General features: G+C 36.2%; 1 protein-coding gene across 1 annotated transcript; it reads left to right on the top strand.

Annotated features, from left to right (window-relative positions):
- Positions 1-85: 85 nt before the first annotated feature.
- Positions 86-9,632, top strand: LOC144965979 (uncharacterized). Its single transcript, XM_078901902.1, has 3 exons — positions 86-798; positions 3,943-4,087; positions 6,982-9,632. Exons 1-2 carry the CDS (start codon positions 299-301, stop codon positions 4,085-4,087), a joined length of 645 nt encoding a protein of 214 aa, XP_078758028.1. The 5' UTR covers positions 86-298; the 3' UTR covers positions 6,982-9,632.
- The last annotated feature ends 10,711 nt before the right edge of the window (positions 9,633-20,343 follow it).

Here is a 20,343-nt window from a genome sequence, read left to right as displayed (position 1 = left end):
CGGTCCATTAAGCTTTTGTAAACTCTGATGACAGATTAACGAAACTTTAATCTACTAGAGATCAACCGGAAACAAAGTTCATGACGTGTTTATTTTCTTTTCGCATGTCTACTGCAAGTGAGCCAGCCTGTCACCAAGAAATGAAATGAAACCAAATAGATCGTACACTTACTCACCAACAGTTTATTATTTTGATGATGCATTGTCTTGAAAGATGTATAAGTGATTTTTCTCGTGCAGATCCCGTGCTAACAGTAAGGCTGGAAAGAAAAGGACCTATTAAATTCCAACAATCAGAATGTCCGCAGCAGGACAAACACGACCCGACTCGAACGAGAGTCTCATTGAGACCATAGAAACAACACCAAAGTCTGCCAGGATTTCAAAGGGACCTACGTTAACGTATAACAAAATGTTGTTTTTTGCTTTATTCTTCTTACTGCTCATGAATCCGGTTTTTGTCTCGACACAAAGCGTCGATGAAAGAGCAGCTGTTGCAGACAATAAAGAAACCACCACTCCGAAGCTGAACTCGCATCAAATCAATGAACAATCAAATACGGGTACAGGGAATCAAAAGAATGAGCATGTTGCTAATTCAAATGTTAAAAGTAGTGATCATATTAATTGTACTCTTCCAAAGTATATCAACACTACATTATGCAAGGACAACAAGGGCATGGTCAGCTACATTTTGGAAAAGGTGTCCTCTAACAGTGGAATGCTCTTTCGTACCATGTATGTCTTGTTAGCGGTGACAGGCGTCGTGATTATCTATTTTGTTATCAAAGCTATAAGGTAAATATATCCCACTGCAAACTCTCTCTCTCTCTCTCTCTCTCTCTCTCTCTCTCTCTCTCTCTCTCTCTCTCTCTCTCTCTCTCTCTCTCTTCTCTACTATCTTTATCTACCTTTTTTTTTCTCTTCCTCTCTTTATTTTTCTGTTTGACTGTCCATCTAAATCTAACATATATAGATCATTTATTTGCCCAAAGAAAAATCCGGGGTGATCTTTACAAGCATCAACTGAGAGGTTTAAACATAGAAAGATTTCTCCCATAGTGGGCAGAGAGGTACATACTGTGTCTTCTATCCCTTTATATCTGTTTTCCAACATGCTCTTTGTCTTTTAATGAGAGCCCTGGCTGGGAGGGAAACAGTCAAATGCATAGTTATTGTTTTGGGAGATGATAGTTTTTTCCCCTGTAAATCATCTCTCTGTAATGTATTATTATATGATTATATGTGTTATTTTGAATGTATAATGTAAGCAGTTGCGTGTATTCCTCTTTGTTGGATTTTGTCCGGATAGGTAATCTCAAACTAAGTCCATTGATGGTATGCTCTTGGAATCAACATCTGATCCCTATCTTTTCCCAGTTCCACTTTGTCTTACTTTCTCTTGGGTGCTTTAATTGTAATTTTAGAACTTTTACTATCCCAACGTGTTGCAAGTACCATAAAACCCTTAAAAACAAACAAATAGAAAAATTTGGTTCAAGCCATTTAATTTAGAGGTGTTGTTTCTTGATAAAAGTCCGATTTATATGGTGCCCCTATTAATCAGCAGATTCAACAGAACATACAAATGCTCTTCGTATTACAGAATGGATCACAAATAAGATTTGTTAAGTATTTATTATAAAACTATTATCGTCTCCTACTCCTAGTTTTATTGCGTTTTAAGCATGATTAACATGGATCTCATAAAATAATTGTGAGATCTAATGTGCTCTTTAAGAAACAAGATTCTGATGGTGTTTCTCTCCTATTAAAAAAATTAGACCCCCTCTAAATAGTTCTTAGCATCAACTAGGCTTTTATGAAGCTGGAGGTTATCCCAGTCTCTGTTGCACTCATAAGACTGAGACAATTGTTGATTGTTTCCTGGGATAGGACAAAAAAGTTGTCGTTTTTTTAACCAAATCTAGCAGATGCAGCTGCAGGGTGGACAAGAGGGTCAGAAATTCCTAGACTTCATCTGGGATCAATGCACAGAACAGAGATGCTAAACGTTCACTTTCAAAGAGTTGAAAAACTTTCTCTGGAGTCCCAAGTACAGTGCAGAGCGAATATATTTCGACATGAAATCAAAGTCAAAGTCCCGTTTTTTTTCTTTCCACTATCTGACATTGGTAAATAAAGATCGCTTATATCGACATCAATTTTACCTCAAGAAGGTTATATCAACGTTGCAAACCATTGATACCTGCGATAATTTGTCCCAAAAAATAAATAGATAAAAGGAATACAATTTTTATATGGTCGATATAACCTGCAATCACGTAAAATGCAATAGCCAATGAAAATATACAGAGATGTCCGCTTTCATGTCAAGTAACAGTCATATGAAATGCAAGATGACATCACATTAATTGATCAGAACAGTGATGATATCAACGGTCAAGTCTAGTCCTGGGCTGTACCAGCATTTCTCTGTACTGATACCAGTAATGGGAATTCCCGATATCAATATTACTTAGCTTTCAACAAAAAGGCTAAGGAGAAACGATCCACACACTACCCCACCCACTATGTGTGAGACCTGCTGGTCAATCCCGATCTGGAACTGAGAATGATGTGATTGTTGGTAAATAAGTCGGACTTACTCCCCCCCCAAATAAAAACAAAAAAACACAACACTTTCTCAATTCTCTTATATGCAGTGCCAATTCTCAGCTTCTCTGTCTCTATATTATCGGCAAGGTCAATGCTACAATTACCGGTACTCAGTCTCGATAGTTAAGTTTTAGGAAATGCCATTGTTGTTGATGTGGAGTCAGGTGAGAATACTGCACGGTCAGGACCAGTTTCCGGTCATACCACTATAGTAGCCATCAAGACACTCCAGTGTTTTGCTCAGCAATTTCATGAGGCTGCTTCTTTATTTGACGTCCTTGTCAGTGCTGAGGAAAGGATTCATAAAATTATTTTTTGCCTTGAGACAGACTTTTTATAGTTAAATAAAGTGAACCATCATAAATTTTCAAAATTGGTCCTTTCAAAGGCCACCAAATCATCAAAATTGACTTCCCTTGTCAATATCTCGCATTTTCTCATTTGTTTTCCTTTCATTTTGATTAATTGACTGATATATCAACATCGTGCTTATACCAACATTTTACAGTAGTCCCGTCGATGTCGTCTTCGACTGTAATTTGGATTATGTTGGAATGCATCTGCATCTGAACCTTTTTGAAAGGTGCCTTTAGACCTTGAAAATAAGGTGCCATGAAAGCTTATTACTACTACTTTATAACAACCTACTACAATTTTTATTATTGGGGTGACAGCTATTACTATTAGAGTCTGCAGAGGCCGTTCACATATTATTTTGAAGTTGAAGTCCTGGCATTTAAGAATCTTAGATCACTCTAATGGTGTAATAACATGTTTAGTCATTGGGTATGTTGAGTACAAGTTGCTAATCTTACAATTACTTACAGATCAAATTGAAGGAATGATATGATAAAAACAAAACAAAGTCCTTTTTCAATTAATCATCATTGTGATGTTGATGGTTTTATAACTTTGTTGAGAGCGACATTCAAAAGACTTTAAACAATCACACCACTCAAAGCAGTTACATATTAAAAAATTATAAATATTACCAATTCAGAAACTTTGACTGGAAATAAAGTCAGAGCAAAGAAGGGATCACCCCAGTTTTCAACATTTGTGAAGAACAGTGTCACTCTGTGGGTGCCATCACATTGCACTTTGCCTGAATTTAAATGTAAATCCTTTTAAATAGTAAGATATGCACGTGACATTATGAAAATTTGTCATCGTCATGTTTAGAGGGCCTGTTTTTATTGTCCTATTTAGTGGATTATATTTTCCCTCATGAAGATTATTGATTGTTTTAAATATTTATTTCAATGTTTTCTTTGATTCCAATATCTCGCATTTCCTTTTTTTTCTTTCCCACTTTTATTTTAGACTCAGGAGAAGACGATCCAAATCTAGAAAGTATGGCATTATCACTAAACAAGGGGATCGTGGTGACATGGAAATGGAGCCCCTAGGTGATGGTGCTGATGAAGACGATGATTACACTGTATTTGAAATGAGCAGACGGAAATAGGTAAGTTGTAATACATCTACAGTACCATGGTAAAATCAGTAACTATCCCCAGTGATGCCAAAACTGCAGTTTCACCGGGGGAAAATCCGGTCTGAGCAAAAAATTCCGGGTTACAGGAAACTTATGTCAAATTCCAGTGATGTCATATTGCTCCAAGGGTACCCCCTACTCCCCAACACCTCTACCACCACATCCTTGTCACTGCCACTACTACAATCACCACCACCACATTGTCCTCACTCACTCAATCCTCTGTGGGCCTGCTGGCACTTGAGGCGATGCAAAGGATCTCCACCTGGTCCTGTCAGCAGCTATTCTTGGGGCCATCTCGAGGGACAGACCTCTCTGTCGTAGGTCCCTCTCTATGGAATGTCTCCAAGTCTCCTTGGGGCGGCCTCGCTTCGTCTTTCCTTGGTGTGGCCATTGCAGAGCCTTTCTTATCAGTGTTTCATCAAGTCTGCGACAGACATGCTCCAACATTCAGAGACTCCACTTCAGCGCTCGCTCTCATGTCCTCATTTGAGATTGTGTTCGGCCAGAATATCTTGAAGATTGTCATCACTATCACTATAACAACCACCATCACTACAAACACTACTACTACAACAACCACTACAACAGCATCATCACTACCATTGCTACTACAACCACCACTACCACACCATCACAACCACTACATCATCCAACGTCCTCCATCATCTCACCACTTCTACTACAACAACCACCAACACATCATCACTACCACTACTACTACAACAACCACCACCACCACCACATCACTACCACTACAACAGCAACCACCTCATCACTTCCATCACTCCTACGACCTCGTCACTGCCACTACTACAACAGAGAGGTTTTGGAGCTTTACTTCATTTGAAATAAAGGGACTGTGGATGGGATGGTATTTGATGGTATTGTAGTGTGCTTATAAAATTAAAAATAAAATTATCATAATCCTCTTGATGTAGATAGTTGTATAGTTAATATTGTAGGCCTTTGAAATTATTTTAGGGAAAGGTCATTTCAATAAATATTTTACAAAAAAGTAAATTAGTGTTTTATAATTAGAATGGATGTAGCTAAACTAGTTTTATAGTCATTCTTAATGCCAGTACATCAACCCTTGCTTGTTTCTAATCTCCTTCTACATTGCAATCTTTGTAAGGAAATGTTTGTGTTTTTGGGAGTCATCTCTCTTTGTGTCAATTATTGGCAGGTATTTTAGTGCCTGTTTCAGACAACAAACATGGAAATATATTGCTCTTGGACTCCTTTTTTTTAAAAATTTCTATTTGGCTTGATTTTTATTGGACTGCTAGCCATTAAAGTTAAGATCAAACATCTTGTTACTTTCCCATCATATACCTATCTTTTTGTGGATCTGATCGGGACCTAATCATTGCAAACACTTCTCTTCAAAACTGCTGGAAGCAAACATAAAAGAGACATACATGTCTGTTTATTCCTTATTCCTTTTAACTCCCTTGGGAGTATAGGGCTTCTACACAGATCTTCATCTGGATCGATCTTAGGCCACCGTCTTTGCCTACCCCATGTTGTCTTGATGGTCTTTAGGTTGCTGTCCAAAGTATGCCATCAGGTTTGTTGGTTGGCGACCTCTTTTCAACTGGCCTTGTGGGTTCCATTCCAATGCTTTCTTCATGATGTTACCGTCTTCCTTTCTCAAAATGTGCCCAATCCATTTCCATTTCCTTTGTTCATTGTGACAAAGGTCAAATGAGTGGTTGTTTTTTTACAATATAATTATCGAAGTGGCTATTTGTCATACGACTACAAACAAGAAAAACTACCACCTTTCCCTATTTGTACTCCCAACACTTTTGTGTCTGACGAAAAATTTGTGAGCTTATGGCTCTCTAGTCATTCTGTTTTCGTAAATTAAATTGCGCTTTTGGTAAAACGCTGTAAAACCTTTTAAAACAATCAGAAAAACCCCTGGAGAAAAGAAAGCAAAGAATAGTAATACGTCAGAAGATTGAAGATACTTAGGGATACCACAATCATGAACTCCCTGGTCATACTGACCAATTTTCTGGGGATACCAAGATTTTGATAGACAAGCTCAAATGGCTTGTTTGGTTGACCACGATTTTGGTCCCCCAATCCCCCAAAACGTCTTTCCAGTAACATATTCTAAAATATTAAAATTTCTTGTTACGTCGCAATAAAATTAGTTGAGGTGTTTTCAATTGTATATAAATATATAAAAGTGCTTCAACCTTTATATGGTCGTCTGGTAAGGTGACTTTTGACATATGACTAAAGTGATGGGTTCGAATCCCACTGTTGTCATTAATAATGTTTGTGTCATTATTTTTTGTTTGTGAACTAAATTCATAAGAGATTGAATGATTTTCAATAAAATGTCAAACCCAATCTTTATGTGCCAAAGAACTTCCAAAACAAATGTTTGGTGTTGGAATTAAATATGTCAAGCTGACATCCGTACTCTCTCCTTACCAAAACCATTTTCTGTTTATTGCAGTTCTATCAGTATAAAATGTTCTCTTTTTAGTAATTTTGCAAAATCTAGTTTTAGTAGTGGTATGAATATCGTCAGCCTATACTTATCACATTTTTTTACCACATGAATAAAGGGGCATTATTTTACATGGAACCACATTTAAAAATTTTATTTTTTTTTCATCATATGGCCCAGAGAATACATTCATTCATTTTTATTAGAGGCCCACCTAATGTGAAGTAGTTCCTTATAATAAGAGTTGAAATTAGATTGAGAAGTGTATGCTTACTTTTCAATTAATAACAAAAGATTATATCCATAGATTATAAGTCAGAAGAGAAAAATTCAACTTTCAATTTTATTTTTCCCTATGAAACCTTATGGACGGTATTTTTATTTTTCACAGGGCAAGCCATTGTGTGACATTAATTGAGGAAGCTGCGTATTTCAGAGATAATTTGCCTTTAATGTAATTGCTCTTTTGTCTTTTTGAATTGGCGAAGGTGGTTGTGATTTATTTTGAATAATGTGCCACTTGGAATGCGTGAATGGAGAGAGAAGAGAGTAGTGTGTGATTGATAAGACTGGCATTGAAGTGCTTTTGTTTTCAAGATATTTTTTAAAATTAAAATTTTTATTATTACTATTATTACATATTGCGTTTTTTGTTTCAGGTCAATTCAGATTAGATAAGTGATATTCTGTTGTTCAATTGAATATTTAAACTTGACAAATTATAAATGGAAAGACACTCTTTGAAAATGATTTTGTGGAAGATCCAAGCAACTCTGCCGGCATGGGTTTATCATTATTCTTATTAATTTGTTTACATTATTTTTGCAATGTCACATTCAGTATTTCTCTCTTTTTTTTTTTGCACATATAAGTCAAATGCTAATTTGAATACAATTCATGTCTTATGCTATTTTTTAATTTAACATAGCTTAGTTATGATATACGGCATACTCATAATTTGTAACAACAGTATTGTATGTTATTTTTGTCCAATTGATGAGTTTCTTGCACAACATTAATTTGATAATACACTTTATTTCTCCAATGAATCAAGATGATTACTACTATTGTTGTTGCTGTTATTATTATTGATGTTGGTATTGTTATCATTATTATGGAATGGAATATTCTTATTGGTAATATAAATCTAAATTTTAAACAATATGGTTTTCTCAATCTCTACTGGAATATCGAGTTACCAAACTGGACTGAAAAGTCACAACACGTTGCAAGCTGCTTCATCCCGATGGGAGAAATTGTCTACCTTGAACAGTAGGTACTCATGGGAAATAATGATAAAGGATAAAGAAAAAGACTCCTTACGTTCCTGTAATGTATGGGCAAATCTTCTTTCATGAGGCAGCAGAAGTGCAAAACAGAGATCTCCTCATAAGGGACAATTAAGATTTTAATATTACAGTGGTCACTGCCAAGTGACCCAGCCCTGAGGTGATATTACTGGGTCATTAATGGCAAACCAAAAACTAGAAGTGCCTAAGTGAGTCAATAAAATGGAGAGACTGATAAAGAGAGTAAATGTGACTCCCTTTATCTTTCTCTCCATTAATGCGAATATAGAAAAGATTCCACGGATGGGAGTTTTGGGGCGGTAATGCCAAAAAAAAAAAGAGATTAGCAGGAGATAATTCTAGCAGTGTCATGCTTCTTTCCAGTTTCAATGTAATGAATATCTCTATTTCTTTCATTGGGCAAAAATCTCATCACTGATTTTTTATTTATTTTTCGTATATAAGTTTTTCTGAGATCTAGGCATTCTCATCCGTCCCAATACAGTGTCTAGTTTTTTGATAATGCTCGGTCAATAAAAGCAATAGAACAGAGCTATTAGTTAATCAAAATAAGATTAAACCACTGAGCATTTAGTCATCTGATGGTTGTCGACAAATCTAAAAAGTTAATAGGAAGCTATAATAACTAATTATGTGTAATTTGGTCATGATGATTTTTCTGATTATGACTATGATTAGGACACAACGCAAATATGTCGTGCTGTTTTGGAGGGAAATATATCTGATAGGCGTAGTATTGGATTCTTTCCAGGTTGACAAAAATGTGGATGAGTGCTATTAAGTAATCTATATGAATGTTTGTGAGTTTTTATTGTATACATTGAGTTCCGCATATGTCTAGGAAACAAGTTTTGAATCTTATGGTCTTTGTCATGTGCAAAGTTGGATATAATTTATGGTTCTATATAAATTGCTTTGTAGTAATAGTGAAATAATTGAAGAGGTGGGATGATTCTGTTACATGAGAGTAGCAGTTAAGTCATTACGCAGTGGGCTATTGCAAGTTGGATTATTGTTTTTAGTAGGCAGTGATCACTTTTTTGTTGTTGTGGGCGGGGGGGGGGGGGGGGGGGGGGGGGGGGGGGGGGGGAAGCATGCCGTGAATCAGCCTCTTTAAAGATTTATGTCTCCTTTGCACGTTCCACTTGTGTTCTCTTTTGAAAGAAGCTCTTTTATTTTGACTTCACATCAACTCAGGAGATTTGTTGAAATATCTCTATGTCCATGACTTCTGTAAAACTTAATTACTTTTGTTTTTTCTAGAAAGATGACCCCTCAGTATGCATAAGATATTTTACATTATTCCCTTTGTCTTTGTTTTAACGCTTTGATTAAATTTTAAAAAGAAATATTACAAGGAAACTGAAGAGGCACTCTATAACTAGGTTAAATTAGTGTCATTGATATTTCCCCAGAAATCCAGTTTTATTCTTTGTATAGGATGTAATATGAATAGCTTTTCTCTTGTACTCATATAATCTTCGAAATATAATGATTCAATGATTATAACTATTTTGTCCAATTTTTAAATCTTACTTTTGTCTTCCTTTTTTTTGATTGACAGTAAAGGATGCTTTTGGATGGAAAGTTCAGTAATCATTAACCCATATTATTGTTTCATCAAAAGCTTTATTTCTTCTTGAATTGGATAATAACTTTGATATCCTTTGTCCAGTCATAACCTAAAAAAGCATATTGGTCTTCGTTGGGCTGCACCTTACAAAAAAATGAATGTATTTGGCTGTGTATCATAATAGAGCATATTTCTTTTAGCCAACTCTATTTGGCCCTACTGTATTTCAATGTATTTTTCTCTATGAATGCACGAATTGTTACGTAAATTTCCATTACATTTTGTTCGTAAATATCTACAAAGTGAATAGCTACATTATAATAAGATTCAGACCAAAGTGTCATCAACCATTTCCCTGTGTTCTGTCCAAAGATAAAGATGCTTTGTGCAAGTTTGACAAAGCCACATATATTTTTTAAACCCGACCTCCAATGGCGAATGCATATTGTAATGAAAAGTATTGCGATAACCGCTTTTCAACCAAATTAAAAATAATTGAAAAGAATTGTTTCCATAAGAATTTCTGTATCCAAACTGTCTAAAGTGCTATGAAGTTAAAGATGGAATCTGTTTTTGATTTTTTGAGTAGCTCATTTTAATGTTATTGCTCTCTAAAAATGGGTAAAAATGAAAAATTAGCCAGCCGGACTGAGACCATTACCACAGGTAATCACAGCTTTGTCAAGGAAATAATGCTTTTTTTATGGTACGGCCAAATGAAGTTTGAATTTTTCCCAATACTTTGGCCGGACAAAGGATATGATTCATTCCATGTCAGTTTGCTCGTTTTGCCTTTGTGATATTTCTGAATTAACCCCCTTCCATCATTTTGTGTTAATGAAGAGTTTGAGGTTCAAGACGATGACAAATTCTTTAAACTTCCCTTTTGTTTTTTGTGTGCTTTTTTTGTTCTCTCTCTGGGTGGGGATCCTGACCTCCCATAGCGGGCAGGGAGGTACATACTGTGTCTTCTATCCCCTTATATCTGTTTTCCAACATGCTTTCTGTCTTTGTCTTGGAATGAGATTACTTGTTTTTTTCCTGGCCCTGGCCGGAGTCCTGACTGGGAGGGAAACAGTCAAATGCATAGTTATTGTTTTTGGAGATGATATTTTTTTCCTTGTAAATCATCTCTCTGTTATACATTATTATATTTGTTATTTTTAATGTATAATGTAAGCATTTGAGTGTATTCCTTTTTGTTGCAGGCCTGTAAATCTTCCGTCTATTGTCGGATTTCCGAGAGTACGATTTTAATCTATAAGTGCTTAAAAAAAAATAAAAAATGAAAGATAATAGTAAAAATAAAATTCGTAACGCCAAAGAATAGAACCAATAAAAAAAGAAAATAAAAGACTTTTATTTCGTTCCTTGAAAAAATTAGATTTTATTCCGTTTCAAATGCCGACTTAAAAAAAACAAAACAAAAAAACTTTTTATTTGTCGCATCAAAGACAAAACATGCCGTCTATCGGTTAGCTATAATATTATCATGCCACCTACACGCTCCACTAGACGTATATATGTATTCACTGCTTGGCTACTGTGCCACAGCCAGCGAGAGAGAGGTCGCGAAGTTCGAGCGAGTCGTCTTCACACACACACATAGTCAGTAAATAACGCACACACAGAAGTGTGTCGAACCGGACCGGAAGGTTTCTCTCTATTTTGCTACTGACACGTATGCATATCTCCGGTTCTTATTTCTCAGTCTCTATATTTCTTTGGTTCTGTCCCGATGTGAGACGGAAAAAAAATAATGCGAAATAATTATTTTTCTTCGAATATATATTCTTCTTCGAAAGCTCTCACACCGCCGCACCACCTCCTTTTCTTCTTCTTCTTTTTCTTCTTCTTCTTCTTCTTCTTCTTCTTCTTCTTCTTCTTCTTCTTCTTCTTCTTCTTCTTCTTCTTCTTCTTCTTCTATAAGAATTAATCCAAATAAACGAAAGAATCAGCGTAAACATTTAACACAAACAGGAGCGAAGATGCGCAGCTTCCCGTGTCGAGCACTAGACGTCTAGATACACATCCTTCAAAAGGGTAGGAATTGTTCTTTTCCTTTCATTTTACAACTAACTCAGAACTGGGACCTCAAATAATTGGGATTTTTTTTTTTGTGATACCATAAAATAAGGACCTCGTTATAAATAAGTAGGGGAAAGTGACATGATTTGACTAGTCAATTGACGTGTCATATCTGTGTTGTGTCCATATTTTTGTCCTGTTGTGTCTATTTTTGCATGTTCAAAAAGTTCCGACAATTTTTTCACCAACCATTTACAGTACAGGCCTGTTGTTGGATTTTGTGCATGTGTCCGGATGAGACTTATAGGTGATCTCAAACTAAGTACATTGGTGGTATGCTCTTGGATTCTACATCTGATCCCTATTTGTTCCCAGTTCCCCTTTGTCTTACTTTCTCTTGGCTGCTTTAATTGTAATTCTAGAACTTTTTACTATCCCATTTTCTTCCTTTTTACTGGCACTGATATGACTTTAATGTGTTGCAAGCGCCGTAAAATCCTTAAAAAACAAAAAAAACATTTGTTCTCTCTCTTGTAGGGGAGGGGGACGTTGAAGAGAAAGAAAGCAGAAAAGGGTAATAGTATCTTCTGCTCCAAAATGAATATATGTATTCAAATCTTGGTATACTGTAATTTCTGAAACTAACAACTTCACTGGTTTAACAAACATTTTTTGTAGTTTGCGCTTGTATGCTGTTAAGTTGATTGGAAAGTAAGGTTTTACTCTGTACCTGTGATTGCATATTATATTAATGTCTGGATATTATTGTTATTATATATTAAATGAGAAATTTATAAGCATTCCTTTACAATTTCAGTATAAATTGCATGTTATACATTTATTTTGTTGAATTATTTATCCCAGTCGTTTTTGTTTTTATTGTTGTTTCTTTTCTTTTTTGAATTGTTTTCCTGTTAATGGCTGCCAGACTTTCACTTTTACACATGGAATTGATGTGCAAAATAATTTTGGATTTTCTTCTTCATATTTAACTTATTCAAAATTTTAAGGGGGGAAAAAACAGACAGGATTTGTTTTTTGTTTCTTAATGAAGTAAGATGTATTCTAAAGAATTTCACAGTAGGGAGATTTTTCACCATAAACGTTGTTCAGGTCAACTAATTCAATACTTATAAAATACTTCATTCTGATTGTGATATTCTGAAAGTGGAAACTTTCTTTACAATTACATTGATTAAAAAAGTATGTCATTAATTGATTGGTTAACCTGAAAGATGTTCATGGAAATTTGCGTTCTTTCAGGGTAAGGAAAGTAAACCTCTACGTTCTGTGATTGATTCTAAAGTGGAATAAGTTTGTACAGAATTAATTTTCTTACCTCATTATGAAGGGTCATGCTTTAGTTGTGCAGAGTCAAATTCTGTACAAGCGATAGAATTTAGTCATCTTGTTCTAAACTCAGTAGGTAGTTAATGAGATCTGTAGGTTACTGGGTGGGGTTCCTGACCTCCTATTGTGGCTGGGAGGTACTTGTTGTGTCTTCTATCCCCCTGTATCTGTTTTCCACTTGATTTAATTTCTGTCTTTGTCTTGAAATGAGATTACTTGGTTTTGTCCTGACCCTGGCTGGTAGGTAAACAGTCGAATGTATAGTTATAGTTTTGGGAGAGGATATTTTTTTCCTTGTAAATCATCTCTCTGTTGTTATGTACTGTTATTTTTAACATATGATTCGTAAACATTTAGTGTATTCCTCTTAGTGGGATCTTGTGCTGGTGTCTGGTTGAGACTTTTAGGTGATCTCAAACTCAGTACACTTAAAGTGTGCTCTTGCTGGGTGGGGATCCTGACCTCCCATAGTGGGCAGGGAGGTACATGCTGTGTCTTCTATCCCCCCATACCCGTTTTCCAATTGTTTCCTGTCATTGTCGTGGAATGAGATTACTTGGTTTTGTCCTGACCCTTGCCGGAGTTCCTTGGCTGGGAGGGAAACAGTCGAATGTCTAGTTATAGTTTTGGGAGATGATATTTTTTTCCTTGTAAATCATCTCTCTGTTATGCATTGTTTTATGTTTAGTTTATTATATGATTGGTAAACATTTGAGTCTATTCCTCTTAGTTGGTACCTGTGCTTGTGTCTGGATGAGACTTTTAGGTGATCTCAAACTAAGTACTTTGACGGTGTGCTCTTGGAATCTACATCTGTTCCCTATTTCAACCAATTTCCCTTTGTCTTACCTTTTCTTTTGTGCTTTAATTGTAATTCTAGAACTTTTTACTATCCCATTTTCTTCCTTTTTACTGGCGCTGATATGACCTTAAAGTGTTGCAAGCGCCGTAAAACCCTTAAAAACAAAAAACAAACAAAGTGTGCTCTTGGAATCTAAATCTGTTCCCTATTTGAACCATCCCTCTTTGTCTTACCTTTTCCTTAAGTCCTTTTAATTTTACATCAAAAATGTCTTTACTATCCGATTTTCTTCCTTTTTACTGGCGCTGCTATGACCTAAATTTGTTGCAAGCGCCGTAAAACCCTAATAAACAAACAAAACAAACATCTGCGGGTTAATGTTTGGGTGTAGGACCCAAAGAAAATGGGATACTAAGGAGTGGATGTCACAATACATAACAGTGCTACAATGGTGACTCCATAGTTGGGTCAGGAAAATGAAAATTTTGTAATATTATGTCCTCATCTAAATATACCATTTATACGAATTTTAGATCCAAAGATTGTTTGCATTTCAGCAACATTTCTTTAGCTTTGTGTAAAGAATCCCCTTGACTTCAACTCCCTTATTTTAATCTTTTCTAAAACCCACTGTATATCTATTATTTTGTAGAGTCAAAGAAGTAAATCAAGAACATTGTGAATAAGTACTTCTTTAACTTAAAACAGTCTCTGCTTATGGCCTTCTGCTGTCCAGAAAGCGAAACTGTCAAGTGATACAATGAGTATATTGTGCTTTTGAACTTATAATTAAGTTACTTTTTTTTTTTTTTTTAATTCGCAGAAACTGTTGCAGTGTATATGTCTCATTATATCTGACTATGGAACCTTGAAATCTTTTTACAGGCAGTTGTTATGTAGAGCATCTGTCCTCCAATTCTGTTGTTCTTTTCTATCCTTGACAAGGAACGAGACGAAGTTGTCTAGTCCCATTGAGGTTGGGATGGCAGCCATGATGAAAACACCATATGCTCATGAAAACATGGGTTTTAAGTGTGAAATGTTTTGTTTTTATTTAATTCATTTAATTCAATTTGTTTTTGTACTTTTGTACTTTGTATTTTCAAATTCTCATCACTTCTCTCATTTCTGTTTATTGTGCAATATACTGATTATTTAACTTCACCACAGAGACTTTATTAAATACAGGAACTTTATTTAATTTGAAGCTTTGTTAATTTTATTTATTTCTTTTTCCTTTAACTTTAATTACCAACACTTGTGGGTCAAATTCAACACTCTGTGTATTGTATTCAGGCAACACTCTGTCTTTAAGTGAATAAAAAAAAACATGAATTTCTAAATGTCTTCCATAATTCTTTTTTCAACCTGTCTATGATGTTGTCTCTGTTTTATCAAACAATGTTTACAATTATAATTTTTGTTTGTTTAAAACGGATCGGGTCCTCTAATCTTCTACAGCAGACGGATGGGTGACTGATGCGGTCTTCTATCCCATTACCTTCTGTTTCTCATTTCCCCTTTCCATGTTACTTTGTTTTTTTGTTTTTTTTGTTTTTAAGGGTTTTACGGCGCTTGCAACACATTTAGGTTATATCAGCGCCAGTAAAAAGGAAGAAAATGGGATAGTAAAAAATTATAGAATTGCAATTAAAGCACCCAAGAAAAAGTAAGACAAAGGGGAAATGAGAACAAATAGGGATCAGATGTAGATTCCAAGAGCATACCACCAATGTACTTAGTTTGAAATCACCTATAAGTCTCATCCAGACACAAGCACAAAATCCAACAAAGAGGAATACACTCAAATGCTTACATTATACATTCAAAATAAAAATAATAATACATAACAGAGAGATGATTTACAAGGAAAAAAATATCATCTCCCAAAACAATAACTATGCATTTGACTGTTTCCCTCCCAGCTAGGACTCCGGCCAGAGCCAGGACAAAACCAAGTAATCTCATTCCAAGACAAAGACAAAGCATGTTGGAAAACGGATATAAGGGGATAGAAGACACAGTATGTACCTCCCTGCCCGCTATGGGAGGTCAGGATCCCCACCCAGCATGTTGCTTTCTGTCTTTGTTTTGTATAGATTACGACAGTTTTTCCTGGTCTTAACGGAGATCCTTAGCTGAGAGGGAAGCAGTCAAATGTATACAGTGTAATTTCTCTATTGATAACAGCATCATACAGACCAGGAACAAAAGTGTCATAGTGTAGTAACCAAAATAACAGGGGTTCTGTAAAGTACTTGACTATGGCTCTTTTTCCAACTACAGTAGGCTACCACTACCATATTGCTTCATGAAACGACAGAGCCAATCACTACTTACTTGAAACCACATCACTCCAAGCTAGTCCACTCTATTATCTTGGCCTGATCAATAATAATAACGGTCATCTGCATTATTTGCAGCTGCAAATATCAGGGCGATCCGCAAATTTTTGTTTAAAAAAAAGGGAAAACAAAATAACGTAAAAAAGGTGTGAAACTTTTCTGGAAGTCTGTGGCAGATCGTCCCGGTATGCCTTCTCAACATGCTCGTCAGCTGATGCTGAACAATGTTTTCTTTTATATAATCATGTTTTGTCATCTAGAAGGCGTAGACTCACAGAAGACAACATCAAAGGACTAGTTTTCCATTACTACAATACGTTCAGTGGTCCTCTTTTTTTTTTTTTTTGAGTAGTAAAGGAAAACTAGGCCTTTAATGAGTCTGAGAGAAAGTGTACGTTTGAGATAATCTGTAGGTGTGAAAGTTTGATAAAACTGATATTGTGAATGAGAGGGAGTAGGCCCTATGTGCGACTGAGTTGAATGTTCGCCAGTGTAAGTGTTCTACTCGTATTCCACAGTATGTTTCTGTGTAGTGATAGTGTACTCTTGGAATCTCGACCTGTTCCCTATTGGAACCATTCCCCGTTGTCTTACTTTTTCTCCTATGCTTTTAATTCTAAATCTAGAATATTTTGAATATCCCATTTTCTGACATTTTCAATGGCACCGAAATTATCTAAATGGTGTTAAATGCGCCTTAAAAACAAACAAAACTTTAATGATAGTAGGTGTGTTAATTACTCAACTCTGCTTGAACTACGTCACCACAGCTGCATCAACATCAGTATTCATTGGAAGTGACTATGGATCAAACCCATAATGTTCAATTATTTCTCAGTTCTTGATTGTGATTAAGTTATGAGGAATCCCCGTGGCCAGTTCCGTAGTGAGGCAAAGCAAGACAAAAAACTAGCTAGGTTGAAGTATTCACTCATTCAACAAGGCAGGGGTGGACATATGATTAGTTTTCTTATATTTTATTAGAGTGTGTGATCAGCAATCGGAGATACCAATGGTGATTTAATAGCACAGTACACTCAAGCACAGTTTCTCTGAACTCCTCACGACATTTTAAAAATGCTTGAGGAAACCGTGCCCTGCCATGTGCCATGCCATAACGGCTTGATGGGAAAGGGGGGGGGGGGGGGGGGGGGGGGGGGTGGTAGTGTGGCTCAACAGTTGGTATGGACTTTGAAATGCACCGGAAAGATATCTAGTTCCAATATCCATCGCGTTATGTGGCCTTCACCAAGCCACCTCTCCCTAACTCAATTTGCGGCACTGCGCTGTAGCTGACACCTGGGTTATTCGTCTTCCCTTGGAATAGACCCTAAGACAAATTTCCGCTTGCTTGAGGATGAAAAAAAGGAACTTTATTGTTTATTTACTGTATTGATATGTTGAGGGAAATAACTTTATACACGACATATTATAAGCTGTATCGCAACATTAATTTACTGCCATACCTAACCAATTGCAAATCATGGAGCATGGCATTGAAATTAGAACGATGGCGAAGTGACAAGAATAAGTAGAGAGGTATCGGTTATGTGAAACGGCGATAGAGTGTGTGAGTGACTGTGTGTGTCTGCATGTGTATATGTAGATACTAGATACCGACACCTGCAGTGTAGATAAATACACATGATAAACACATAAGTAACTGTCAATGTCACAGTAAATTATAAGTGGTCGAAATCACCTGGCGCATTAAAAAAACCTTTATCTTTATTTATTTTTTAACTAATTTTTTTACCTTGGTTGAGTGAAATTAGTTTGAGGTATGAATTAGAGGAAGGAATGGAATGAAAACAAAGAATGATAAGGGGAAAAAATCAGGACATTTGAATGAGTTGGAGGAAACTGTGCTGGAGTGTATCTTATAACTGAGGTGTGGCGCTTTCACTAACTAGTCACTGGCATTTGTTCGTGCCACAGTGGTTGACCAGCTAGTGAACGCTTGTACAATACAAAGAGCCAAGTAAGCTAGGACTTTGTCTCCCTTTGCTTAACCCGGGCTGATCAAGCGTTTTCTTTGCTATAACTATAACTATGGGATTTCATTGGTTGGAAGGCAATCATTTTTAATGGACCATAAATTTTGCCTTTATTGACATTGTCAATTTGAAATTTTGATGTCGCCTATACCGATTTTTTACTTTTAAAAATTTATGTTGTTATGCATGGTGGGTTTTTTTTTTATTACACATGATTAATAAGGGGGGGGGGGGGGGGGGGGGGGGGGGGGGGACGTGGATTCTATGTCGTGATTGAGATAATGTCAGTTAGTTTATTGTTTGTTTCTGTGAGGTAGTCTTCAACTTCTTTGCCTTGAGAGCAACTGGATCAAAGTCACAATGACCCAATAAAGCTAGTTGTGGAAAACGCTAAGACAGAGGTCAGGTGACTGGTTCAAATACGGAACAGAGGATCCACGAGCAATCTATTTTGACTATTTTGACATTATTACCCTAAAAGTCCCACCCAGCCACAAGCAATGGATACTGCTGTGAAGGACACACATAAATGCTAACTTCACAAGTGTAAGGGAAAAAATAAATCTCTCAAGACAACAAAACAAAAGGAACTACACTGCAGCCCATTTATAAAAACGCCACTATATCAAAATGGACGGTCATTTTGTTTAGCTTGACGTAAGGCTATATTTGCAATTTTCAAACACAAAGCAGCATGTTAAGAAATATCCATCATTGGACAGTAACAAATCATGTGATCAATGACTTGGTTAGATGGAAATCTAAATAAAGATTGCTCCCATTGTTTGTCCACAATATGGTGCATTGTAAGCTTTTATATAGCGCAATATCCACTAAACATACTCAAAGCACTTTAGAGGGGGTCTCCTAGATAGTAGTAACATTTAACATGTAGAACGAGACATGACGCCTGTTAGGCAATATTACAATTTTTTGGACAGAGACAACGTTGTTAATGGCCAAGTACTCATTTTAACCCCAGTACAGTGAGAGAATGCGAGTAAAGAGCCTTTTCCAAGGACTCAGCTATACGGAACGGACTCAAATCCGAAGGCGAGTGTCATACCACAAGACCACATAGCCGCATACTGATGGAAAATGGAAAACAAAACATTATGCTGGTCAAATGGTCATGTAAAACAACCACCACTGCCTTTTTATTTACATGACCAAATTTTACTCAATAAAATACACATACTCATTTCATTTCAGTTTGATTAAGAAATAAAACTATTGTTGGTAGCAAGTCTCCATTAATGTATATGTACAGTAGTCATCGTTTTTCTGCACAGTGCTCGGGAGTGCTGAAAAGCGTGCAGTTATCCAATATGTGAAGGGAGACAATCCTTCCTGATTTTTAGGTTTTGTTTTTGTTTTTAAGGCTTTTACGGCGCTTGCAACACATTTAGGTTATATCAGCGCCAGTAAAAAGGAAGAAAGTGGGATAGTAAAAAGTTCTAGAATTACAATTAAAGCACCCAAGAAAAAGTAAGACAAAGGGGAACTGATAACAAATAGGGATCAGATGTAGATTCCAAGAGCATACCACCAATGTACTTAGTTTGAAATCACCAACAAGTCTCATCCAGACACAAGCACACAATCCAACAAAGAGGAACACACTCAAATGCTTACATTATACATTCAAAATAAAAATAATAATAATAATAACACATAACAGAGAGAGGATTTACAAGGAAAAAAAATATCATCTCCCAAAACAATAACTATGCATTTGACTGTTTCCCTCCCAGCTAGGATTCCGGCCAGGGCCAGGACAAAACCAAGTAATCTCATTCCGAGACAAAGACAGAAAGCATGTTGGAAAACAGATATAAGGGGATAGAAGACACAGTATGTACCTCCCTGCCCGCTATGGGAGGTCAGGATCCCCACCCAGTGACTTTTAGGACGTCAATAAATAATGTGGAAATGGCGGATATTGAAACACACTATTTCTCCACAGTTTTTGCAAAGCCGTGTTGACTTTCTGCTTCCAGCTCGATAATGATTTTTAGTTTAGTATCAATAGTGAAATTCTTGTTCTTGGTTTGTCATGCTGTTGATAGTTGAACAATCGAACACGACAGTTTATTCAATTTTGAGTCTTGACCCAACACATTTCCCATAAAACAATACTTCGACCCAATTCAAGCTTGCAATGCCAAATAGGTTGCAATCAACAGAGAGGTGTAAACTCTCAATAACGTTATGACTCCTTGCCTGTCCTGGCAAACGACAAAGATTCCTGATAATTTATGATGTGTGAAAGTATGTTTCTATTGTCAATTCAGAAAAGTGAGTGGAGCAGGCACTTATGTTGGTAACAACAAGAGATGAAGTGAATA

Source organism: Berghia stephanieae, chromosome 2 (assembly GCF_034508935.2).
Source record: "Berghia stephanieae isolate SIO BIC M18660-M18661 chromosome 2, UCSD_Bste_1.3, whole genome shotgun sequence".
Taxonomy (NCBI): Eukaryota; Metazoa; Mollusca; class Gastropoda; order Nudibranchia; family Aeolidiidae; genus Berghia; species Berghia stephanieae.
The sequence above is the reverse complement of the archived record's forward strand: the minus strand, read 5'-3'. Positions and strand labels throughout refer to the sequence as shown.